This window comes from Empidonax traillii, unplaced genomic scaffold, assembly GCF_003031625.1.
Source record: "Empidonax traillii isolate 1590-97213 ecotype Southwest subspecies unplaced genomic scaffold, ASM303162v1 scaffold499:size456302, whole genome shotgun sequence".
Classification (NCBI taxonomy): domain Eukaryota; kingdom Metazoa; phylum Chordata; class Aves; order Passeriformes; family Tyrannidae; genus Empidonax; species Empidonax traillii.
The window spans coordinates 362439-388024 of NW_020955692.1; the positions used below are offsets into that span (position 1 = coordinate 362439).

General features: G+C 52.6%; 1 protein-coding gene across 2 annotated transcripts in view; it reads left to right on the plus strand.

Moving 5' to 3' along the window:
* Positions 1-25586, plus strand: part of JADE2 (jade family PHD finger 2) — a 66748-nt gene that overhangs the window by 37902 nt on the left and 3260 nt on the right. The window contains exons 6-11 of one of the 2 annotated variants that reach the window (XM_027896490.1): positions 6586-6797; positions 10456-10623; positions 11113-11229; positions 16699-17160; positions 20876-20993; positions 24680-24808. In XM_027896490.1, the coding sequence (XP_027752291.1) occupies positions 6586-6797; positions 10456-10623; positions 11113-11229; positions 16699-17160; positions 20876-20993; positions 24680-24808 (1206 nt within the window). The remainder of the gene's footprint in view (positions 1-6585; positions 6798-10455; positions 10624-11112; positions 11230-16698; positions 17161-20875; positions 20994-24679; positions 24809-25586) is intronic. The other variant, XM_027896491.1, reaches the window with a different exon arrangement.

Here is a 25586-nt window from a genome sequence, read left to right on the forward strand (position 1 = left end):
GCCCAGGTTGCTCCAAGCCCTGTCTGAACCCAGCTGCAGGGGATCCAGGGCTGCTGTCCCACCACAGGGGTGCTCCCCAGGCCAGGCTGGCAGGAGGATGGGCAGAGGTCTGTCATTTTTGTAATGGGAACTGTTTCCTTTTACAGCCACAGGGGACCATTCCCAGCCATGGCCCTGCACCCCCTACCCCTCACCCAGACTCACCCTGCTCTGCCACTCAGAGCTCGGGAAAGCAGAGCCCGTTAATAACTCAGGGTCTGTTTGTTTGGATATTGTTATTGTTGTTGTTTTGAAGAAATCCTGCCAGTTTGGAGCTGTTTTTATCACATGTCTGTGCTGCAGCCCACAACAAACATCCGTGTGTAGCCTGGAATCCTGGAGTCCTTGTTCTCCCCAGAGTTTGTAAGCTCGTGGCACAGGTACCATTTCAGCAGCACAAGGGTGGGCTGTGTGGACAGAGGAACCAGCAGACCCTCCACTACCTGGTGGTGCTGTACAAGCAGGAGATATTTAACAGAGGTGCTGATGTACAGTGTAGAAGTATTTTGGGAACAGATTGGAAGCTGCTCTCAGTGTCGCTGTGTTGATCTGGATTAATGCTGTTGGTGTCAAAGGGAGGACTCAGCTGAGCTGCCCAGAGGCAGGTGCCACTCTCACACTTTGCTCTTCGTGTAGGGGTCCATCCCCCAGTTTAAGTCAAGAGCAGAACTCACCTTGTAAGCAGGCAAGTTGGTGGGCTCAGGGGGTAAAGAGGAACAGGACTGATGGCAGTCAGGAATGATGAGGATGAGAGCACACTGCAGCAGGTCCATGGAGAGCTGCTGAAATTATGGTGGGGGTCTTGGAAAGCCAAAGGTGGGGGTGTGGGGCTTCTTCTGCTGTAAACAGCGTCAGTCTCACAAACACCTCCATCGCTGGCCAGGGGTGCTCCCAAAGCAGTGGGAGCTGCTGTGCCCAGGTGAGAACAGGTGAGATGGGACCATCTGCTGGGCTGCTGCAGCATGGGGTGGCTGAAGGGAAGGGAGGGAAAAAGAAGAAGAACCCAAGCACAAATAATCCACATGTGTGAAAACAGCCTTGGCCTTTAAGCTTATCTTTAAGCAAGGAAATTCAGGAATATTTTCAGGTGGCAGTTCCTTAAGTTGCTGGCAGAGGTGAAAACGCTGCAAGCCTCTGGAAGGGGGAGCTGAGCTTATTTAGCTCCTTAGAGAAACAGATAATCTATACCATGTGTAGATTAATGTATTAATTGTATGTATGTGATGTATTAATGAGCAGATTAACAGGGCTGGAGATCAGTGGGAGACCCTTCAAGCGTTTTGCCTCCACATTTTCCAGCACAGTCAGTTCTCACGCCAGGCTGTTGTTTTGCTGTTTCCATAAATCCCTGGCAGTAATTGCAGTAGTTTCCAGCAATACTCCAGGTTTTGCTGGTGGATGGAGCGAGGAGGCTTTCATCAGTAGTGCTCTAGGACAGCTCTGTCAGAGCCGAGCATCGCTGCGGAGAGGCAGCAGCTTATAAAGTGGATCCTGAAACATTTTGTCATCATCTTAAATTTGAGCAATAATTGATGTCGGTGGGTGGCAGAAAGGGTGATAATTGGTTCCTGTAAATCTTTTAAGTGCATTAGCAGGCTGTGTTTGTAACAAAATGTCTGGAAAGTTTTACTGTGGATGCTCAGCTCGCTGTTTTGTGTGTTTGGCCACACTTTACATGCAGGGTCTGTTTATAAATAACATTGGTAAAAGATTAATGTACGATTGCTGCATCTCCCAAGCGCTGTGTGCCTGCATGTGGGGTAGGATGGAGGTGACTGGGGCAGTCCCAGATGGCCCAGTGTGGCATTCAGGTGGTTGGCTCTCAGCCCCTAGCATCCCTGAAGGATGCTTGGGACGGGATGTTGGAATGCCCAGGGGGTCACCCAGCCCAGGGCAGGGTGGTTGGTGTCCCCTCAGGTGCCAGAGCAGGTGGGTTTGAAGAGTCTTGCCTGGGGCGAGCTGGAGGGACAGTGAGCTGGAAGGAGATCCCTGGAGTCTGTGATTCCTGTGCCATGTGTGAACACCCCATTCCCATCAGGGACCTGTCATTCTTTCACTCCCAGTCTCTCAAAGAGAGTCAGAGACAAGCCTACATCATCTCACAAGTGCTTTCCCCCTTTTTTTTATTGTTATTATAAAAAGGCAGTAATTTTGCTTGTTTATAGATATATTTTTACTGAAAAGTAGACTTCCAGCTTTATAGGTTGTGAATCAGCAAATGGCACAGCCTGCAGTCCTGATAGCTGCTTGTTCATGAGCTGCTTCTATCTCCATGTATTCTCCACAGGGGGAAAGGATTTATTGTTTCAGTAAATTGATATCAGTGGAGCACAGTTCAGTCACAAACAGGTCTCAGTGTTGTGAAAGGTGGCTCTCCAGCTGTTTTTTTCCCCTCCCTGCACAGTGAGTTGGCTCACACCACGACAAGGAGTAGCTGAGAATTCATTTAGCAGAAGAATATTGCTCCTTCATGCCACATAAATTACGGCCTTACAGACGTAATTGTAACGGAGAGCGGCGTTGTGTGAAGGAATGTGCCCGGTGCTCCTCCCAGACACGGCGCTGTGGCCCCGGTGCCAGCCCAGCCAGCCCAGCCCCTTGGGGATAAAGCATTTACAGTCCGTGTTTCGGGTGCTGGGCGGGCAGCTGGGGGAGCTGAGTTGCGTGGGGTTGGGGCTGGGCCCCTTGGAAGCCCCCTGGGATAACTGGAGGGCTGGGTGTCTGTGGAGCTTCGGGGGTCGTGGCGGACCCTGACAAAGATACAGTGAAGAGTTTCTTGCTTGGAGCAAAGTTCCTTCATGTTTGCCCTTCCTGAATCAGATCTGGAGACCTCCTGTGCTGCGTCATCATCCATTTCTGAAGCAAAGTCCCCCTTTCTGATCCTTCCCTTAGCTGGGGCTGTGCCACCCCCCGGCATCCTGCCCCGTGTAGAGAGGGGACAGCTTTTGTCCATCTGGGATGCCATGGGAGGCAGCGTTCCCTGGATAGCAGCCCTTCCCACTGCAGGGTAATGCCAGGGTGTCTGGGGGGGGGCTGGGTGGCTACATCAAAGCCCATCATCATTAACACAGTGCTAACGAGGAGAATGTGCAGGTGGCCTACTGGAAGGGGTGATGGGACATGGAGCCTTTTCCTCCCGTGTCGGTGTTTTGGAACATCGCTCCAAATCGCTGGTGGTTGTATTGGCATGCGATGGATGTCTCATTCCTGCCTGCATTCCTCTGGACAGAAACTCTGGAGGAGTTTGTGGCTACACTGCCTTTCTCAGTGGAGGCTCAGAAAAGCTTCGTTTTCTCCCCCCCCTTTCCCTACAAGACCTTGGCATACCTTAACCAAAAGGTGAAAGTAGTTCTGTTGGCCAGCAGGTAGAGTCCACTGTCCCGGTGATGGTCACAAAACGTGGATGTCACTGGATTAATCCTTTGCAGCCAAGACCAGTGTCTGTGTCTTTACTTTTCCTTCCTTGGGGACGGCAATAGTGTCACTTGTGCGTGTGCACAGGGTTTTTGTGTTTGCCACGGTCAATAACGAGAGCGTTTTCGCAGCCAAGGAGGCGACAATTTTATGAATGGAGTTTAAATAGCACGAACCTCGTGTGATGCAGGAGGAGATAAATGGAGCACAAATGGAAAAAGCGCTTCACCCCCAGGCCCCATTGTTTAGTGCTTCATAAACGATTAATCGCTCCATCCCCATCAAGTGCAATTGTCAGTTCAATAAGCTCGGAGGTGCCGGGAATGACGCTTGGCAAACGCGTCCCTCGTGTAATCACATCTGAGTGGAGTGGCACAGCGCCTGCGTGGGTGGGACCCACGGATCTATATTCTCCCAGCTGATGGTGCAGCAGCCACACGGCTCAGAGGCTGATAAGGGAAACCCCCCCACTCCGAGGGGCTGCCCTTGCTCCGGCGCGGGAGTTTTTGGGATCAACATGAACTTCCTTCCCAGGGTTAAGCAGGTGATGATGGAAAATGCAGGAGATGGGATGGGCGCCAGTTCTTTCCACTTGAGGTGAAGCGGAACGGTGGCAGTGCCAGCGTGATCCCGACCCTGTGGGCAGGTCAGGGTCATGGTTCCTGTGGAAAACGCCCTCCCTTTCCTTCCTCGTGCTGCCTGCAGCTGCCAGCTCTCTGCCTGCCCTGTCCTCTGAGCTCAGGGCAGCTCTGGAAAGCACGTGGGAAAAAAACACTGGGAACACCTTAACACTTTCTAGAGAAGCAGAGCCTGAAATGTTGGGAGGAAGAGAGTAAATCCAGGCTGGCACTCCAGTGCCCAGGCTCGCAGTGACAGACAGGGAGTTGAAACCCTGACCAAGAGGAGGATATTCTTGCTGGACTGGTTTAATGCTCGCATAAAGTCGTGTTGAGCAAGTGCACCTTGGGTGGTGTGTTTATGAAGGGACTCCATTAAGGCAAAAATAATGCTCTGGCTTTCTCTGTAGCATACATGCAGTGCTAGGACAGGTGGGAGTGGCCTAAAGTTGAAGGAGGGTGGATTTAGATTAGATATTGGGAAGAAATTGTTCCCTGTGAGGGTGGGCAGGCCCTGGCACAGGTTGCCCAGAGAAGCTGTGGATGCCCCTGGATCCCTGAAGTGTCCAAGGCCAGGCTGGACGGGGCTTGGAGCGACCTGTGCTAGTGGAAGGTGTCCCTGCCTGTGAAAGAGGGTTGGAACGAGGTGATCTTTAGGGTCCCTTCCAACCCAACCCATTCCACGATTTTGTGCTTCCTGACCTGTTGCGTCCGACCGGCGCCGTGCCAGGGGCAGGACGGTGGCTGTGCCCCAGCTCTGGTGCTCAGGACTCGCCGTTCTAGAGCAGGATGCCTCACATTGCCGAGCTCCAGCAGCCCCAGGCAGGCAGTGCCAGCTCCAGGGGCTCTGCCGGGATCGCGCGCCCATCGCCGGGGCCGCTCCGGAATCCAACAGGTACCGGCAGGTTCCTCGGCGTGTTGCGGCACAGCAGCTCCAGCTCTCGAAAGGGCTGTGATAGGGAACAGTGTTGTCTGTCTTAGATGGTATCTCAGACTCGACATAGACGTGTAAAATGCCAGGCTGGATGTTTGCAGAGACTTGTCAAGCCAAGGGAAACCGTGCCAATGCGAAACATTGGGGAAGAGCTGAAAAAGGCAGACAATGGTGTGTGTGTGTGTGTGTGTGTGTGCGCTCGCCGAGCTCGCCTACGGGATGCTTTCCCCCTTGACAGAGTTTTTTTAGCCGGTCGGTGGCTGTGGGGGAATCGTGCAGGCTCTGCCAGGCCCATCCAGCCAGAGGTGCTGGGAGCACTGTCTGGAACCCCCTCAACCCCAGCCCTCCCCACCCCTGCGGGCTTCTCAGGGCTCCGGAGCTCAGTCCAGGGCAGGACATCACACTGTGGCTCGAGAGGAACTCATGTTTTTCACTGAACATTTAATTACTAACTGCTCCTTATAAGTGCTTCATCCAGCCTTTTTTTCTCCCTCTCTGCTCATAAGTGAGGTGTTTTCTCCCATTTCTTTGCAGGAAGGAGGGTGGACAGCAGTGTGGGTCATGCTCCTCCACTGTCTGCCCCGTTCTGGGCAATACACACTAATGAAATGCAAAGTTTATTGTTTTGTGTTGCATTCTGCTGGTACTTCTGTCCTCATCTCTCTGCCACCTTGGGTGATGAGATAGTGCTCATGGGAGGAGACAGGGTGTGGTGAGGGCTTAACTCTCCTCTAACCCTTTGCAGAGAGCCTCTCCCCTGCTGCTGAGAGATATTTTTTTCCTTCTTTTTTTCCTTACCTGGAGTGACCTCACAATGTGTTTATGGCACCAGGAATTTTGTGTGCAGGTGAGAAGTGTCACTTTTGGGGCCAGCATTCCGTGTGGCACCACTTCAGTGCTGCTGAGCTCCTGGCAGCAGCATCCCCCTTCTAAAGGCAGCTGGGTATTCCACTGCTAGAGGTTGCTGCTCTGAAAAAGCCTCTCCTGGTTATTGTCCTGGTATTCCTGGTTGTCTCTGTGGAGAAAGCTCTGGTGAAGCATCTCTTCCAGAGGTGTTAAAGATCCTGGTGTGGGGGGAATAAAAGACCCACCTGGGTCCAACCTTCTGATTCTGCTAAACCCAACCAGGAAAAAAACCCCCTCATTTACCCTCAATTTCCGCCTTTGGCTTCAGTTTTACAGTTCCATTTAATTGGCTTTAGAAGGGTCAGTTTTCAGTCTTAACAATTAAAGCACTGGCTTCGTGTTGCCAGAGCTTGTCTGAGCCCTCGCTGCAGAAAAAGCATCCTTGCAAAACTTGTCTCCTTGAACATTTAAACTGTCAGCCCCAATTATCCGCATTGCTTCAGCTGAATGGGTTTCTTTCCTCTCAGCCAGCAGCAATATTTTGTTGCTGTCTGTGAAATAACAAACTGCATCCCGGGTTCAGGAGAAGCCGTTTTCCGAATCGTCGCTCCTCCCGCCGCCGTGGATTTGCCTCTGGAGCCGCGATGGGAAACGCTCGGCCCTTCGCGAAGCGCTCCCCCAAGGCGGGAGCTGCATCCCCGGCTTCGCCCTCACCCTCTGCCTTGTGCCTTGCAGAAAAGCCTGAGCTGGACGAGATCACCCTGGAGCGAGTGCTGGAGGAGCTGGAGACCATGTGCTACGAGAACATGAACATCGCCATCGAGACCGAGGAGGGCCTGGGCATCGAGTACGACGAGGACGTGGTGTGCGACGTGTGCCGCTCGCCCGAGGGGGAGGACGGCAACGAGATGGTGTTTTGTGACAAGTGCAACGTCTGCGTGCACCAGGTGAGCCCCCCATGGCAGGGCTGGGCTCTGCTGCTCGTGCTCTGGGACCTGCCCCTGGGTTCCTCCCATCCTCACTGCCCCTGGGCTGCTCTAGACTCCTGTTAAGCTTTCCTGATGGATTCCCAGGCGGCTCCAGCGGAGCGGAGCATGGCACTGGGGTTTCGGATAGCTGGCACTCAGCAAACTTGCTTTTCTTAGTTCTTTACCCCCAGCCCTTTGTGAGTGCCCACAGAAATGCACAACAGGAGGCTGAATTTCTCCTTCCTCCTTATTCTCTGGTCTCTGTGGTGTTTTGTGTCTCCTCATCCATTGCTACACTTATTCTTCTTTCTTTATCCCAATTTTTTTGAACTGCAGCGGGACCTTTAGCACCCCAGCCCCGTGTACAGGGCTGGCTGGTGGCTTGGTGGGAATTAGGTCTGCATCTCTGTGCTCACCAGAGGGGTGGGATTGCACAGATCCCCCCAGCCTCTTCCTCCACTTCATCTGGGGGGTGGGGGGACCTTTCCGCTCCACCAGCTCTGTCTCACATTGCAGGGTTTCTGTCCCAGCTTCCCCGCTGTATGAGCGTGGGATTTCATTTTATTTTGCTGCCTGGAGGAAAATAATTTTATTTTTAGAACTGAATGCAAATGCTTCAAGCCCTTGCTGGGGGGAGGTCTGTGGGCTCCTGCTTTTGGGGAAACCTTGTCAAGGAGGAGGCAGCCAAGTGAGGGTCTCCTGGGTCCCACGTGGGCCCAGGGAGGTTTTATTGGTCGTGCTTTGAGGGGAAGCAGCGTGTGGTGGGGGACAACAGCTCCTGGGCTTCACCCTCTGTGTGAAGGGTTTTGGTTTTTTTTTTAGTTCTAAAGAGAGCCATTTGCTCATCTTTTGGGCAGCTTTTCCATCAGCGCTTCCTGGAGGTGGGAGAGCACTGGAGATATCTATAGTTGCGGGAGGTGGGTGTTTTGAATGGTTTCCATCAGTGAATCAGATCCCACAAAACACCAGAATGATTCAGGGTTGGGGTTGGGGTACTTTTTTTGTGCTAGGTTCTTTTCTGACGAGCCCGAGTGGCGGTGTCAGGCCGTGGGCTGGCGTGTGCCCCAGCAGGGGCTCGGGGGGAGCTGTGGCACCCCGTGGGCTCCGCTTTCAGCAGCAGCCCCAGTGCTGCAGGAGGGGACACAGCAGGATGGATTTCAAGCCTGCTGAAAGAGGGATTTTCCCTTGTTTTCAGGGAACAGAGTCCAGCCCTAAGCCCTGTGCCAGCCCATAAACTGCCCCTGATTTAATCTCTGCCCCAATTTACACCCTAAGCCACTAAGCCAGAGCCACAGTGCAGGGTGTTAACATGGCATCGTGGTGCTTACCTAACCTGCCCTGTGCCTTTGCCAGCCCCACATCCCAAACCTGCCAGGGACCACGCATTCCTGCAGGCACAGGGGTGCTGGTTGTCACCCTGCCATCCTGCACCCCATGGGGAAGGGGCTCAGGACCACACGCTGGTGGGTTGCAGTGCCAGAAGGTATCGCTGTAATCATCTCATCTGCATAACAAGCCACGAGGCTCGCTATTAATTAATTCCCACGAAGCGTGGCTCTCAGGAGGCACGTGCAGTCGTTTTAAAATTGCCAGCGAGGTGGAACCCCACCCCCTGCTGCTAAATCACGGTTCACTGCTCTCACAGTGGCAGCCTCACACTTCTGTTCAGCGCTGGAACGATCCACCTCCAGTTTCCAGCCGCCGTGCCACGATCCTGTCAGTACTGAATTCCCATTCCCTGGTGTGGGCACGTGGCTGAGCCCGCCCTCTGTTCCATGGACCACACCAAGCTTGTCTAGGGCTTGGCATCCTCCCCGTTTTTTTGGCACCCCCTTCTCGGTGCTGTTGCGCCTGTGACAGACAGGGATAGAAATAAATAGCTGCTCTGCTCCTATTCAGAGCCCCTCTGTCTCCACGTTCCACCTTTTGCCTGGTGCTGGGCGTGGGAAGGTGTGTTTAGCTGGTAATGCACCTCGTTTCTAAGCTGCTCCTTGTCCAGGACATAGACCCTGTGGTATTTGCTCCTAAACAGGAGAGTTGCACCTTCAGCTGCTCTAAAACCACTAGAAATAAATAACCAGGAGCCAAGAATATTCTAGGGATGGACACCTGGTCATAACTCCTGCTTTCCCCTGGATTTTGAGATCAGTCTGCCAGTTTACTCTCCTGGTAGTACATATCAGGCTGATTCTTGTCTGGTACTAAATCACGTGCTTTATAAAACTCTGTTGCAGAGATGATTTATCTGCCAGATTTGGAGGCACTGTGAAACACACAGTTAAGTCTCTCTGAACCGTGTAGACTCACAGCAATAATATTACCTCCCTTAATTCCTTGTTATCCCAATAATCTGTTCATAAAGTGGCTTTTCCCCCTTGGATTTTGCTATCAGAGTCAATTTGTGATTTGGGGCAGCCTAAAGTCACGTTATAAAGTCTGTTCTTGGCCAGTAAAGACTGAAGATGTGTTTTTCCCACACTCACCCATCTCCGTGTGCCCCCTCTGTCCCCGTCCCCTCTTGCAGCACTGTCACTCATGGTGACAATGCCCTGCAGCAGCAGGATGAAAAGCTGTTCTTTTTGGGGGTAAACTTGTAGAAGTGGAGCCGACAAATGCCTGGGCTCAACGTGAAGCCACCAGCGCTGGGGGTCCTTGTCAGCCCTACCCGCTTGCCTTCTGCAGGGATGTCAGAGCAGCCAGATCTGCAATTAATTACATGTCCTCACTTTAAATAGTGACACAGCCCTGTGTCAGTGCCCAAGGCAGTGTGTGTCACCCTCTGAAAACCCTTTAAGTGCGAGTTATCAGGACCTGCTGGTTAAAAACTGCCTGGGTTTAGTAGTAGCTGTTTAATGTAATCATGAATTACGGTCAAAGTGGAAAGTGGTTTATCATTATGTGATACAGCTTAGCTTATCATTTGGCTCTTCCCCAAGTACAGAAGAGAAATGTTTATGAAACACTTTGGCTTCTCTGCATGCTGTGTTACCACAGCAGGTCAGGGAGCTCCGTGGGCGACCCAAGTCCTTCAGTTCTCACTCTCTTGGCCATGCCTGCTTTAGATGTGTCATCCTTAAGATTTATCGCCCTCTTTGGTTCCTCTCATCTAATTTACATTCATGGCTATTGGTTTCCCCTTTTTACCTTTCCGTAGTTATTTTTGCTTCCTCTTTGGGCTGCTCTGGGTCTGTAACCAGTGTGACCAACTTTCTTAATCATGGGCTTGTGGCTTTTCAGCCCTCAGTGACCTCAGTGGATTTCTCTGCGCAGCATTTCTTACTTCTCTGAGTTGCCATGGGTTTGGGAACAGGCAGGAGCTGAGTGGGCAGATATCCAAACCGCAGAGCTGCCGGTGGTGGGTGCTCTGATGGAGCAGCCTGGTTGCCCACTCCCAGCCTGGAATTTTTAATTAAAGCTCTGGACATACTGGTCTGCCACGGGTATCCATGTGAAAACAGGGAAGGCAGTAAGGAAGGAAGGGCTTAACCTCACTGTCTGTGGCTTTGGCGCTGCTTTGAGCCTGCTGTTTGTTGGGGTGCAGCGGCCGTAAGAAAGGTGGGAGTGACTGACGGGGGAGGTGTGGGAGGATGCTCATCCCGGCTGCTGGGACTAACCCTCCTCCCTGCTGTCTGCACAGGCGTGCTACGGCATCCTGAAGGTCCCCATCGGGAGCTGGCTGTGCCGGACCTGTGCCCTGGGAGTTCAGCCCAAGTGTCTGCTGTGCCCCAAGAGAGGGGGAGCGCTGAAGCCCACGCGGAGCGGGACGAAATGGGTCCACGTTAGCTGTGCCTTATGGATTCCTGAAGTAAGATGTTCTGCAGCCTCCTCGTGACACGTGGCTGGGCACACACACCTGGCTTCGGGTCTCGGCCCAGACCACTCGTTAATGGTCTAAATAGCAAGCCCAGGTTGGCTCGTTAGGCTGTGCCAGAGCGATGCGAGGCAGTCAGCGGGCCGTGTGTTTAATTAGCAGCCAAGGGGCACCCTGTGAAGGGAGGGCACAGAGCTGGGGGACGTAACTCTGTGTGGCAGAGTAAAGCTAATTTCCTGTGCCCATTTGAGATACAAACCAACATCCACAGGAGGAATTAATTCAGAGGAAACACCAATATACGTTTTTCCTTCTGTTTCGTCCAGATGTGGCTTTGGGTTTTTTTTCTTAGTCAAAATTGCAACTGACCCCAAAAAATAATAAATGTAATCCATCCCTCTTTCAGACTGCCACAGACACCCCCTTGTAGGAGATGTGGGATGGTAGCCAGTATTTACAACTTGTCTTCTGTCTCGTGGCCAGGTTAGCATTGGATGTCCTGAAAAAATGGAACCCATTACGAAGATCTCACATATCCCAGCAAGCAGATGGGCTTTGTCCTGCAGCCTCTGCAAGGAGTGCACTGGGACATGCATTCAGGTATGTAGCTTGGCACTGAAGACACTCAGACCTCCAGGGTTGTGCCTGTGTCAGCCACTGGAGGTTCTGGAGGTGCTGGAGGACACGGTCTGGCCAAGGCTTGTTTCTGCTCTGAGTAAACCTAACAGCATCAGTTCAGGCATCATCAGATGTTGTTTGCAATCACTTAATGCACTGAGTGCTAGAAATCTAGATTAACTTTCTTTGCATTACACAGTGATGTAGTGACACTAATTACTGGGGCTGCAAATGGCCTGGGATTGGATCAGGAATTTCCAGCAGAAGAGCTTCGTGGAGCTGCCAGGAAAGTGAGATGCTCATGAGATACATAGCCCAAGTATTTCACAAACGCTTGGGGTTTCAGCTGGGGGGATATCAGGGAACCCCAGGCTTGGAGGGTCCTCACTAGCCTGCTGGCTTGGAAGATAAAGCATGTTCTGCATTTCCACATTTTCTGTTTTGCCACACCTAACCAAACTACTGCAGAGATGCAGTACTGCTGATTGCCTGCCCTCCCTGCAGCAGCAGGGACAGACATTCTCTTTTCAGGTGGAAAGCAGGATGCTCTGGGCTTTCTGTTGGAAAAGCGGGACAGAGCTTCCCACCCTGTGATCCCTCTACTTGGGGAGCAAAGAGCAGAAGCTCCCATCCAAAATGCAGCACACCTGGTGTGAGAGCATCTGGGGAGCCTTGCTGAACCCCGGGATTGCCCCTCCTCCCCCCTGCTTGGCCAGTGTGATGTCCTGGGGATCCCTGGGGATGGGCTGGAGCATCTGCTGCTCTACTGTGCCGGTTGCTTCCATTGGCAGGGCGGGCACTGGAGCAGCCTTGGCATGCAGGGGGAAATGGAAGAGCCATTAAGCTTTGAAAAATGGAGAGAAAGTTTGGGCTGTGCAGCACGAGCTGCACCAGGGAGGTTGGTGTACACAGTGGTGATGGTGGGGGACCAGAAGCAGCTGCCTGTTTGCAGAAGGACAGCAGGGACAGGAGGTCTGCAGGCTCCACTGTGTTTATGCCATCGTCTTGGGTTTAAGCCTTTAAAGGGAGCTATTTAAAAAGTAATCCCCGTAGTTTGAAACGAAATTTCACAATACTTCTTTAAATCTGTAGCACTGAGTCACTTCTTTTTTTGATGGCTCTGGGTGCTTATTCACCCTGCCAGATGGAGATAGTGTGTCAGAATGGCAACTGCTTTCAAAGAACAGAGGGGCAGGGAAGGAGGCAAACAGGCTTGGCAGCATCAAAAAGAATTCAGCGTCTCTCAGGCTTCATCCTCTTAGTGCCAGCATGACACAGGAGCCGTGAGATCCCGGGGTCTGGGTGGATTTGCATTAAAGGTCACCTGAGATGGAACAGGAGCCTTCTTGTCTCATCTGCCAGCAGTTCACAGTTTATAAGTCTTGGTGAAATTGTCACTGGAGCACTTGCCGAGGCCACCCTGGCGTGTGCAGGATGGTTTTGCTTCAAGGGAAAGGGGGAGAAGTGAAAAGAAAGCAGGCAGTGCCCTTATTTAAGGATTTATGGGGTAAATCAACACCCATGGATAAATAAATATGCTCTGTACTCTTCAGTGGTGCAGAGCTCTGTTTTGAAAGCTTGTGTTTATGGAGCATATTTTGTGCTAGTGCCTGTTTATGCAGGTGTGATCCACCTTTGTCAGCATTTCGGGTTTGTGACCCAGCTCTGAAAGGAGGGGTCTTTTGTTTTCTGCAAAAGCACTGGGTGTTTGTTCTTGGCAGCAGGAATCAGGTGCTGCAGGTGGGCAGGTCTGGGGAAGGAAGGACAGTGCTTCCAGGAGGGGGTTTTCCAAGTGGGCAGTGGGTTTCGCAAAGGTGAAATCCAGGAGGCAGACTGGAGGGAGGGGGAGGCTGTCATCCCAGCAGGGCATGGGATGCTCAGAGGCAGCACCACAGCTAAAGAAAACACCCACCTAAAACCACATTTGCAGAGACAAATGTGAGAAATCTTTGCACAGGCACCTCTGTGTGTGGAGGTGTTTGTCCCCACCCGAATTTGTCCATCAGAAGGGAAACAAACCCAGGGCAGCCTGAGGAAGGGCTCCCCACTGCTCTCAGTGCCTCTGCCCTTGCTGATTGCATGTAACTCATCCCTTGCCTCCTGGTACAGAGCTGTGAGCCCAGGGTAACTTGGTGTGGCTGTAGCTGAGCCAGAGCTCCCGGATGCTGCAGGGATGCAGTCCTGGAGACAGCCTTTCGCTAGCTCCTGTTCAGGGGAAGTCATTATTTCATGGTGGTTCTTGTGGTCAGACATCGGGAGATGCCAGAGAGCTCAGTATGCAGCAGGAATTTTCTTGTTTGCATTGCTGAGGTGGAAAGGAGAGTGCCAGGAGCCAGGATCTGGTGCAGCCCGAGTCCTGACCACACTTTTTTGGGACCCAGCTCCCTCCTCCTCACTTGTCAGAGAGACAGGGAGAGGTAACTGAGGCAGCATGGAATGCCAGGGCTCTGTTATTTGCTGGCAGGCTTCTCCAAAGGGCACAGTCTTCTGCTGCCATCACCTTCCAGCTTACCTTTTGTTGTTTTTTGGAGGAAAAGCCCTTGGAAATGTCCTCCACCACTCGCTTGTCCATCGTTGCTCCTCTGCTCTGCTCCCCTCGAGCTGCTTGTGCCACTGGTCCCCCTCCCCTGGGATAACTGGTGTGGTGGTTCCTGAGGCTGTCTTGTGGTTGTGCCTGTAGCCCTGACAAGGCACAGGGTGGCAGGAGGGGAAGGGCAGTGTGTGTGCCCCGTGCTGCCCCCCATCCTGGGGGGTGTCTGGGGGGCTGGCACTGCCTGTCTCGGCTGAGCAGCTCTGCCGGCGTCCAGACCATCTGTGGTCACAGAGAGCCACGTGGTAGCTCTGTAAGGATGCAGAAGTGTTGTCTCTGATGGCTTGGCCGGCGTTCAGCACCGGTAATTAATTTTTCCTTCCTGAGCTCCCCTCGCAGGTCTCTTGGAGGAGCCGCTTCCTTCCCCTCCGGCCCCAGACTGCAGTGGAGCACCACTGCAAGCTGCTGAACTTCTGTTTGAATTTCCTTGGCAACTAAAACCATCCCTCTGTTTCTTCCCAGGAAGAGTGATTTGCAGGCTAATTAACAGCCCACGTTCATCTCTGGGGCAGTTTTCACCCTCTCTCTCTCTCTCTCTCTCTCTTGGAATTGTGTTTGGGAATGGATTTGCCTGGATAAGCAAAGCGTGCTGAAATCCTTGAATGGAAGGCGCTGTGAGATAACGAAGCACGATCAATAACGAAGCCAGTTCTTGAGCCTGGGTTATTCTGGGTGGCAGATCCTTCCCTGCCATCACGAGTGGCTTCATTCCAGCGCCGTTCTGGGACGGATCAATATGTTTTTATCCTTAGTTTATCCAAGGTCCTTCAGTAGCTGTGGCCAACCAGGTACCTCTCTTTGTTGCCCTGTCAGCTGAGCTGCCTGATTATTTTCTGTTTGCATTTTGGGCACTCTTTCTGATGAGTGCTGCCTGCCATCTGTCAGAGGAGAGATCCAGGATGGGCGTCACTGGATTTGCTTTATTCCTAAGGTGGAGTGATGGTCATTCCTGTTAGCAGGACACTGTCCTGGCAGAAGACACGGCCGTGTTTTTAATGCTGTTTTTAGCACTGGTGGCAGAAACAGGAGGGGAGGGACATCACTCTGTGTGCTTCAAAAGCCAGTGGGTGATGTACTGACTGCCCTGAGTAAATCTGGAAGCTGCAAGTCAGGCTGGGCTCCCTCTGTCCCTCCCTCGTTGCCAAAAATAAAGAGTGGAGAACGGAGCCAGCGCTTCAGCCGTGTGGGAGGCTGGGACAGGGCTTGTCCCATGGGATGGGCAGGGTGGCAGGCCAGGCCCGCACTGCCTGCTGTGCTGGTGGGTGCCCCAGGCTGGCACGGGGAGCACCAGTGGGTCCCTCACAATGCCAGGCTCCACGCAAGCACCAGCAGCAGAGCAGGGGGAGCTGAGCTTTGCAAGTTATCAGCTGTTCTTGTGAATGATTTCAGACTGAAATTAGGACCAAGTGGCCATATTTAACAGGGTGTCAGAGTTCATAATTCACTTTTATGTGGTACCTAGGGGAGTTAGTGCTCAGCATCGCTGCCTGGAGCTGTGCTGGTACAGCCAGAGCTGCATCCAGCTCTTCCCACTGGTCTTGAAGGCTTTGGAACAGGGCCTGGAGAGCCCTGGAAGTGGAGGACTTGGACAATGCTTACCTGTGCTTTTCCTGGCCCTGGCAGCTGTGTGAGCACCAGCAGATTCATTTAAAAAAGCCAAAGGAAAATATCTAAAAGCAGTGATGTCAAAAGTTCACACCTGGATTCCTGAGCAGGATTCAGGCCTGATGGATGGGATGAAGATTAAAATTTTGTTCCTCAATTACTGCCAGAATATTTTTAGTTTTCTTTTTGAGAATTAAGGTGCAGTAAAAGTGAGTGGTTTGTCATCAACGTCCAGGAAATTTCTCGTGCCTCTACCTGGTCCTTCAGGCCACGAGTGCATCTTCATCCTGAACAAGAACAATTCCTCTGTTAACTCCGAAATGGTGCCTACAGTTAATAGCCCACTTAAAATGTCTCATTATTGCAGTTTAACTGGTCGTTAGCAGCTGGAATAGACTGATTTCTTATGGGTTATGGTTGAAATAATTACCTGACACTCTGAGCCATTAAAAACCAGTTAATGAATAGAGGGGGGGAAGGTGCTGAGGTGGACAGGGGCACACTGCTGATGGGTGGGAGTTCCTCTGTAGGAGAGGCTGATGTTTGTTGCCCGTGGGATTCAAAGTATTTTAAGCCTGAGGTAAGTTAGGGAAATGGTTAAAAAATTAATCTGATACGGGTCTGACAACATTCTAGCCACGTGTTTTGCTCTGGTTGCCTTTTTTTTTTCTTTCTTTTTTTAAATGGAGCTAGTTAGAGTGTTTAATTTCCAGAGGAGGAAGGCATTTGGGAGCATTGGCTGCTGCTTAGATCCCATGTGCACAAATAAACCTTGCCATGTTATCCGTGCTTCCAATGAAAATGGCATGTTGGCCTTAATGGTGGTAACAGAGGGGAGTAGCTTGAGGGTGAAATAAAGATGAGCACTTGTCCATCAGGAGAAACAAATTGACATTCTCGGAGCGTCCCGTAGGCCGGTTCTGTTCTTTGGCCTTTGACGTGTCTCGTTGGGAGAACCTTTTGGAAGCTCCTGGTTGTGGCAGGTGGGAGATGAGCAGGGCCTGTCTCAGGGAAGGATTAAAGGAGGGTGAGGTGGGAAGGTGCCCACTGATAACCTTTTGAACCCTGGGGTTCTGCTTGAGTTTCTGGTGTTGGGCTTTTGGGCGTGCAGGGCTGGGGCAGCGCGGGTGTCACGGAGCACCCGTCGCTTGGGCAGGGGTCACCCGGGTGGCTCTCCTGGGCTCGTGGGCAGCACTTGCTGCCCGTTGGGTTGGTCGGTGCTCTGCCTGTCCCTGAGCCCTGTCCCTGCCCCGCAGTGCTCCATGCCCGCCTGCGTCACCGCGTTCCACGTCACCTGCGCCTTCGACCACAACCTGGACATGCGGACCATCCTGGCAGACAACGACGAGGTGAAGTTCAAGTCCTTCTGCCTCGAGCACAGCACCGGTGCCACCAAGCTGCCCGAGGAGGCACGGACAGAGCCCGACCAAGCCCAGCTGGACTTGGAGAAGGTGACGCTGCGGAAGCAGAAGCTCCAGCAGCTGGAGGAGGACTTCTACGAACTCGTGAAGCCCTCGGAGGTGGCGGAGAACCTCGACCTGAGCGAATCGCTGGTGGATTTTGTCTACCAGTACTGGAAGCTAAAGAGGAAAGCAAATTCCAACAAACCGCTGCTGACACCAAAAACGGACGAAGTGGACAACTTGGCTCAGCAGGAGCAGGATGTTCTCTACCGACGCCTAAAGCTCTTCATGCACCTCAGGCAAGACCTGGAGAGGGTGAGTAGAGCCTTTCCTTCAGTCTGTACCCCACGTGCTCCATCAGGGCTGCTGCAGTGTCTGCTGGGGGCTGTGGACAGCACAAGCCCTGTCCCCTCCCCGGCTAAGTCTGACCCCCTTAAAATCTACGTCCTTTCATCTTCATTCAGAAACGTAGCAGTGCTCAGTGTGTGTACATCAGCCCTGCCAAAACACTGACACTGATGGAGTAAGTTAGTGTTGGTCTCAGCTGGGGGTTCAGAATAACAAATGTGTGCAGTGAGAGTGCCTCAGCAGGGCTGGGTGGATGGGAGGCAGATGATGCTGCAGTTTATGTCCACTATGTCTGAATAGTCTGAAAGCTCAAAATTACCCTGTGTTGCCTCTCAGATGCTTTCCAGCAGCAAGGCACAGGAATGTGTCATCATTTGCTTCCATTAAACATCCAAGACGTGTGAAAGGCAGGAGTGAGAGCAGGGCCAGTGGGACTGGGCATTCCCTGCCCTGCCGCAGCCGAAAGTGGGTCGGCTCCTCAGGGAGCTGCTGGCGGAGGCAGAGCCGTGCCAGAGGATGCAGACAGAGCATGCAGGCAGCTGCAGGTCCCCGTGGTGCAGGGCATCCTTGAATCCTCCCATCCACAGGGGAAGGGAGCAGCTTTTTGGCTGAGGGCATTGGTGGAGCAGCAGCGCTCAAGTGGTGCTGGAGCTCCCCGGGCTGGGCTTGCTCCCTGCTGCTCTCTGTGCACGTGGCTGTCATGGCTGCACCACTGTCAGCCCCAAAACCACAACCACTTCCACCAGATTAGTTGCTGAAGACACTAAAAATGATGTGATGCCCTGTGGACACCCACCCAGGCTGCTTGTGTGGAGGGCAGGAGCAGGGGTGGGGAAAAGGCAGGAAGGGATGGGGAAGAGGCAGGCTGGAGGTGAGGGGGCTGGGGGTGCTGCTGCTCCCTGGGAGGTGAAGGATGGGTGGGGATGCTGCCCCTGCATGTCCCTGAACCTTCTCTCCGAGCTGCTGAGGGTCTGTGGCAGAATTTAACCCATGGGTAGAAAGGTGGTGGGGGTGGGCGCTGCATTCATGTCCAGGTGGGGTTTCAGCTCTGGACCAGCCCGCCCTGGTTCCTTCCTGCACCCACCTCCCAGTGCATCCTGGAGCCTGAGAGCCTTCTCCTGTGTAAAAGCAATTGGATTTGAAGCTATTAATGTCTTCTCTATGGTCCTGTCTGCCTGCATCCCTGTAGTCACTGCTGCCATCACTCTGCCAGTCTGTCCCTGCTTTGTTCCTGCCTTTCCCCCATCGTGTTTCCCTCTCTGTGTGGGGCTGCCACCCTTAGCAGGTCTCCATCACCAGGCCGTGGCAACAAGGCTGCAGCTGCCCATCCGAGGGTGACGGGTTCAACTCCCTTTTCCCCCCTCATCTGCTGCACATTGTAAATCTAACCCAGGCTGCTCTGCCTCCCACTGCTTCCCCTTGTTCCCAGCCTGCTTCCCCAGCTGCAGCGAGCCACTGTGCATCCCCGGGTACCACGCTTTGCTCACAGCAGCTCCTCTTTGATTTCTTTGTGTCAAAACTCAAGTGTTTTACCGGATTTCCCATTTTCCAGAGTTGCCTCCAGGCTCTGGGGGGTGTGCCCATCGGCGTTCAGCCCTAGCTTAGCAACTCCCTGCCGGGTTTCACCGCCTGGCCGTGGAAGAGCTGTTTGTTCTGCTTCCAAGAGAGGAACAATAAACACCAGCTGGATCAAAGTCCAGTGCTCGTATGGGTGATGTAGGTTGAGATCCAACTGTTCCCAGTGCATCCCAGGTGTCTGATCCTGCCTGGCTTCACATACAGACTGTGAGGAATCAAGTCAGGTTGGGATTGGAGACAAGCAGCCTGGAGGGGGTGGCTTTCAGAGGGTGTCCATGGGGCATCAAGTTGGATTTTAGTGTTTTCAGCAATTAATCTGGAAATGGGAGTGATTTCAGGGCTGATAGTAGTCTCTGGATCCAAGAGCCGGGGAGGCAGAAGCGGCAGAGCAGATGACATGGGGACATCCAGGGTGATGGTGTTTCCCTCTGCCATTTCTTACCCCCTGTCGTTTCTGCACTTCACAGTGTCAGAAAATTTAACCTATTGCCTGGGAATCCTAATACATTCCCCCCTATACGTTTTCTTTTTGGCCTTTTTTAACCCTCTTTGCATTTTTTTTAAAGCTTTTTCCCGAGGGCTGGGTGTTGAAATTAACTTGAACAAAAAGCTGTAGTTTTCCAGGCTTTCACACCAGCGTCTAAGCTTGGCTTGGGGAAGCAGCACTGGGTGGTGTTGAGCTGTGCAAGTGTGGGTAAATACCAGCAGTCTCTAAGCAAAGCTAAAGGAATGTTTTCTTCCAGGAATATCAAATCATAGGGAAGAGATACCACCAAACACTTGGAGATTCAGGTTGCCAGAGGCAGTTGTTTTCTTCATAAAGAAATTTCAGTTTGATGTTTTCTCCAATCCAGAATGAAAAAAAGAGATAACATAGTAAAATACGCTCTATAGCTCATTGCCTTGTATTTACAGCTGGGGAATTCAAAAAACAACAACAAAAAAAAGAGCAGCTTTTTCTCCCATATCCCTAAGCATTCCCAAATTATCCTTAGGTAAGACCAGCGTCATTAAAGGATGGCTGCAGTTGTCCTTTTGCCCTCACAGCTTTTTGGGGGCAAATACCAGGTGAGCACAGGACAATGTCCTGTCTTGCTCTGTCACTGTGAGAGGCACAAAACCTCCTGACCACGCAGGGACAGTGACAGTACTCTGCAGAGAGGGGTTTGAAGATGAGAGGGGGGAGGAATCGAAGGCATCAGGATCACACACGAGTGTGGACACACCCACACGCGTTCCTGCCCGTGAATCCCATGCCCCCATTCAGGCCACCTCCTCCTTACCTTATTACAGGCAGCTCTGCTCTTTCAGAGCATCAGAAAGCTGAGTAAATGCTGTCCAATCCTGTTAGCTGCCATCAGCATTTCTGTTCTGCAGCCAAAAGCCTCCACTTCCTCCCAGAGCCTCAGTGCTGCCAGAGCCTGGCTCTCCAGCCACCCCTGCGTGGGGCTGGCAAAGGCATGGCATGAAACTTGTCAGGAGGCAGGTACCAGCAGGTATCAGCAGTAGCCCTGTCATCTCATGCTGCTGGGGTGTTTATCAGCAGCCCCCTGTGATGAGCGGGGTTGAGCCACTGCTGCGTGTGAACAGTTTTCATCTTGTGCTTTGCTGTTTGTGTTTAGAGCTTCACAGAATCACAGGATGGGTTGGGTTGGGTTGGGAGGGACCTCAAAGATCACCTGGTTCCAACCCCAGCGCAGTGGTGAGGGAAATTTCTTGGGCTGGGACGAAATGCAGCAGGGATTTTGCAGGTAGATGTGGAGCAAGGGTGAGTAACCAAACAGAGGGGGCAGATTCGAGGTAGGGAGCTGCACTGGCTGCTGACCTGGGCCAGCATCACTGGGGTCACAACAGGGAGGTTTAGGCTTGGAATCATTCACCACATGCTTTTTCCCATATGTGTTACACAGTTGGGATCGAGAGCCCTCACTGCTAGTCCAAAGGGCCCTGGTAGGAGTTCTGGTGGAACGCAGATGATGGTGAGGTGAAGAGGACCCAATCCCAGGGAGTGGGGATTTCCCTGGGCAGCAGAAGCAGCAACACCACTTGAGGGGACCTGTTTTGACCCTGCCTAAACCAGACGCTGTTTCTTGTGTTTCTGTAGGTAAGAAATCTCTGTTACATGGTGACGAGACGGGAGAAAATGAAACACACCATTTGTAAACTGCAGGAGCAGATCTTCCATCTCCAGATGAAGCTCATTGAGAAGGAGCTTTACCCAGGTCAGTACTGCTTCCCAGAGCTTGCTCTTGCAGCCGCTGTCCCTGCCATCCTCTGAAGCCAAAGTTGGGTGCCCAAGCCCCCCACCCCAAGGAAGCCAGAGCTGCCCCCTGGATGATCAGTGTGCCGGAGTTCCTGTTTTCACAGACCCCTCCTGATCCTCCTCTCCCTGGGAATCAGTCAGAAAGACCAAGCCTTTGCTTAGGTGGGGATGCTGAGGCAGTGTTTGGTGCCTTTGGTGGAGCTGGGGCTGTTTGGGAGGAGGTGGCAGGTCCTGGTCCGTGGCAGCTGCTTCCCTGGCTTCGGGCTCTTTGCATTTGCCTTTGGCTCTGTCAGGAATCAGGGGTTAAGCTGCTGGTGGGGGGCCTGTTGCTCCAGGAGACCAACTCCTTCGGCTCTGAAGGGCTGCAGCTCTCTGCTTCACGTTCCCATTAGCGGAGATCGTGCTGCTGCACGCAAAGCCTCTGGCAGCTTTTAGGAAGGAACCGAAATAAAGTTGGGTTTCCTTTTGTCCTACTTTTTTTTTTCCCTTTTGCACAAGCAGTGCCGGAGCCCACAGCTCCTGCTCCCTCCTCCTTCCCCTCCTTTCCCTTTGGTGGCAGGGCAGAGCAGACCCCATGGCTGCAGAGCAGTTTTTCCAGCAGCAGCATCTGGCGCTTTGGCAGCCGCTTCCGACGGTTGTTGTGTTTGTGGCTTTGGAGTTGTGTTTGAAACCGTCACATGGCTGGGGTTTCTTCAGGAACCGTCTGGGCTGAGCTTTCCTTGACAAAAGTCTCTTTTCACTGAAGTTTTGGAGGCTGAGGAGTGTGTGTGTTGGGATGTTTGTGACTCAGGCCCCTGCGAATTCCTCGGGATGGCCAAAGCCAGGCAGCGATGGGGACAGGGGTGGCTGGACCCCAGGGTTTGCTCCAGGGAGATGTGGGACCTGTAAATCCCGGTCCCTGTGACACTGTGTGTTGCTCTGCATCCTCACTGAACCGGCTGAGCACACGGAAAATGGCATTCCCAGCTGTTCCCAGCGCTGCACATCCATTCCCTGTCAGCCAGGATATCTGTGCCGGGTGGTGCTCCCGGCAGTGGTGGGGTGGGGTGGGAGGTCCAGCTCAGGAATACAAATAGAAGACAAGAAGAACAAGCTCAGATCCTGAGGGCAGGTGCCATGCTGGGTTCTCTGGCTTTCAGGGAGATCACAGGGGACCTTGGGATGTTCAGCTGGGTGAAGCCAGTTCAGCATTTGCAGCTCTCAGGAGGAGACAGGCACAGGGTAGTGTGCCAGGAAGGGGTTTTGAGCTTACCTCCCTTGCAGACAAGGTGTTAGATAGCTGGAAATGCCCCTGGGGGCCTGTGTTCCCCAAAATGCCTTGGGCAGTCTGACCACCAGTGCATGCCTGACGCTCTCTCTGATGCAGTGATGGGGTAGGAGCTGGCAAATCCTCCAAGGGAGAGCTGAGCCAGGGCCTTGCCAGTGGGTTGTAGATGCCAACCAGTGATGGGGAGCTGTGTTGGGGCTCTTCTGATGGTGTTTCAGGGTTATCTGCACTGCCCAGTGCCAGTGCTGTGCAATTGCCTTTCCCCAAAATGTTGTGTGTACTTGAGGAAAAGCACGGCTGCTGTTCCCATGGTGTTTGTTCTGCCCAAAGGTGAGTGATCAGAGACAAACCCCCAGCTGAGAGGGTGGCCCAGCTGGGGACTGATGTGCAGGGATCCCTTCAGACCCTGGGATGCAGATGCTCTTCTCTCCTGCCCCACCTGGCTGGTGTTTGCCCATTCATTTTCCACTCTGAACCAACTGGGATGAGCTGCTTGTCTCTCCTGGGATGGACTTTCTGATTGAGCCTGAGCAGGGCCTGACTGCTCCCTCTGGGACCCAGCTCCCAGGAGTTGCTGCTGCCATAGAAAGGGCCCAGCTGCAGGGATTTGGTCCTGGCATCTCCAGGTGGTTTGGGCATGTGGGTCCCCAATGTGCCAGGGGCACACTGGGGATCTGAATTCCTTTTGTTGTCAGCCCATGGAGTCTCCTGAGCTTGGGAGGAGTTCCCTTGCCAGGTGATGGGTCCTAGAGCTGCAGACACTCAGCACCCAGTGGGACCAAAGCTTTGGATAACTCACTGCTCAATTTTCCAGCATTACAAAGTACTTAGTGGTATGGAAGCAGGGGATGGTTCCATCCCCCCCCCAACAGCTCCTGACAGGGCTGCTCTCCTTACCTGGGGTTCCTTGGAGAAAGGAAGAAGTCCCCGTTATTCCACCCAGATGGGGCCAGTTTTTAACTCCTGTTACAGTAGCCATCGACCGAGATCTGTTCCAAAGATGGTTTTGGCACAAAGGTTTTTTTGGACTGGCTCCCACACAAAACTCAGAACAGGAGGGGTTTATTTTTCCCGCTGTCAGATGATCATTTAAGCAGAAGATTCTTAATAAAATCAGCGAGAACTGCCCATGTAAAATGAACCCCCCTCTCCTCCCTGTATTTTTCTTGCACGGAGTGAAAAGTAAACAGTGTCTGGCTTTGAAACACGGCTACTATTTTGACAGGTTCCTCCTCAGAAAGTGCTGCTCGGGTTTCTCTTCAGCCCCGTTGTGCTGTCTAAACAAAGTTTAAGATTTTGATTTTGTAAGCGAAGTGAAAAATGTGTCTGCCTTCCTCCCGTTCCTTGGCAGGAACGCGGCAAACGCCGGGTTTGCCTTTGCTTTTCTTTCTTCCTTGGGTCAGGAGGGGTTCCTGGCTCAGCAGCCCCCAGAGCTGTAAATCCTCTGTAATCAGGCAGGTGCAATGCAGATTCCCCGCCCGGCTCACCCAGTACATTTCCACTGCCACAGCAAGGGGGGAGCTGGGGTTACTCCCTCTGACCCAGCCACTCCTTGGCCTCTCTGCCAAGCCTGGTGAGGATTTGCTGCTGGCTGACACAATAAACCCATTTCTCCCTTAAAATCATTGCTCAGCCTATGGGCCAGACTCTGAAAAACTGCCTGGCTCGCCTCCACTTCTATCAGCCACCCACATTTTGGTTTAAGGGCAATATCCTTCCCCCTCTGAAAATTATTAGAACTTTTAGCATGGACTTCTGGGGGACATTGGCCTAAGAAAGGAAGTAAAAACTGTTGTAAGTATTTTACTTGGCAATGCAGGTTGTACTTTTTAGGGCATTTGTCCTGTTTACCCAGGAGGAATAAATCCAGCAGGGGTTCAAAGCCATTTAGGAAATGCTGATTTTTAGGTGAATGTCTGTGTGGCTAAGAGTTTGATCCCTGCCTTTCCATGGACTCTCCTGGTCATTTTTCCCACTCCATGTACTTCTGTCATTTGGGGTTTTTTTTATCACCCCTGCACAGTTTGAGTGTGAGCAGCTGCTGTTGCTGAAAGGTCAAATCGAGTCAAGATCAGCCTCCTGGCAGGTGTCCAAGCAGGATTTGGGGTTCCTCCTCTGTGAGTCCTCACCCCAAAGCTCCTCTCCAAGGCCCAAACCTCTTTTTTATATAACCTACAGGATTCATATTTTCCTAAAATACATAGACCAGAGCCTGCAGCTCTCCAAAAAGTGGCTGTTGTCCCCCCTCTGTGTTGGAGTTGCTTGCAGGTCTGCTCCAGGTCTCCACTGTGGGGTGTCCCCAGGGGAACTTGTTCACCGCAGCGTCCCCGATGCCTCATCTCACACGGCGTTTTCCTTTCTCTCCTAAAAAATGCCAGAACAAACTGGGAAGAGGACAAAGGGTAAGAAAAGTGACCCGAGAAGGAAAGGAAGAGATGGTAGAAAAAATAGCCCTGAGAAGACAGAGAAAAGGAAATCAGTCAACGAAACTGTATTGGGACAACTGGGTAAGTCTGATTTTATGGGCACGGAGACTGCTGGAGACTCCCTGCTTTGGGGAGCAGGGTTGAAGAGTCCCAGCCCCTGATCCCTCCTGCACGTACATGCTGGAGTTACACCTTCCACCTCTCCCTTGTGGAAATCAACCTGAATTATCCAGGTCCTGTGAGAGAGACTGGGTCCAGAAGATGGTCCTCGGAGGGGCAGGGAGTGTAAAATCCCCCCTGTGACCCCTGGATTGGGAGAATGTGTTACAAAACCTGTGGTGTGCTGCTGGAGCATGACTTTCGCTTTTGGGGGATAAAATCAGACTTACCCAGCCCGAGGTGGGGCTGCTCCCCCATGTCCTCCCTGCTGCACAGCGATGGCGAGCACAGCACGTGGGCTGGGAGTCCTCCTGGCATGTACTGCCTGAGCACAAATCCCGCTCTGTCACCAAATTTTTCAGCAAATTCTTGAATTGTTTGTCTGCCACCTTTGCAGGGGAATGTATTTGCCCCCGTGCTGGGGTGGGTCGTTGCTTGACATCTTCGCTGAAGAAAGATGCTTGATTTGGATTCAGGGAGGTTCACGGAGTGTTGCGTGTGAGGGACAACTCAGGTTGTCGTGCTGTGACCTCAGTGAACCCCAAATTCAGCATCAGTGCTGGAGTAAACCCTCCTCTGTCCTGGTGTGCTGTTTAGAGTTGACCTTTTGAGAGTTCCTCCGGTGCTGGGGAGTTCCAGTGAAGTTGGTGGTGGTGGTGGTGGTGGAGGACAATGTGGCTGTTCCCGGCTTCTGAGCCAG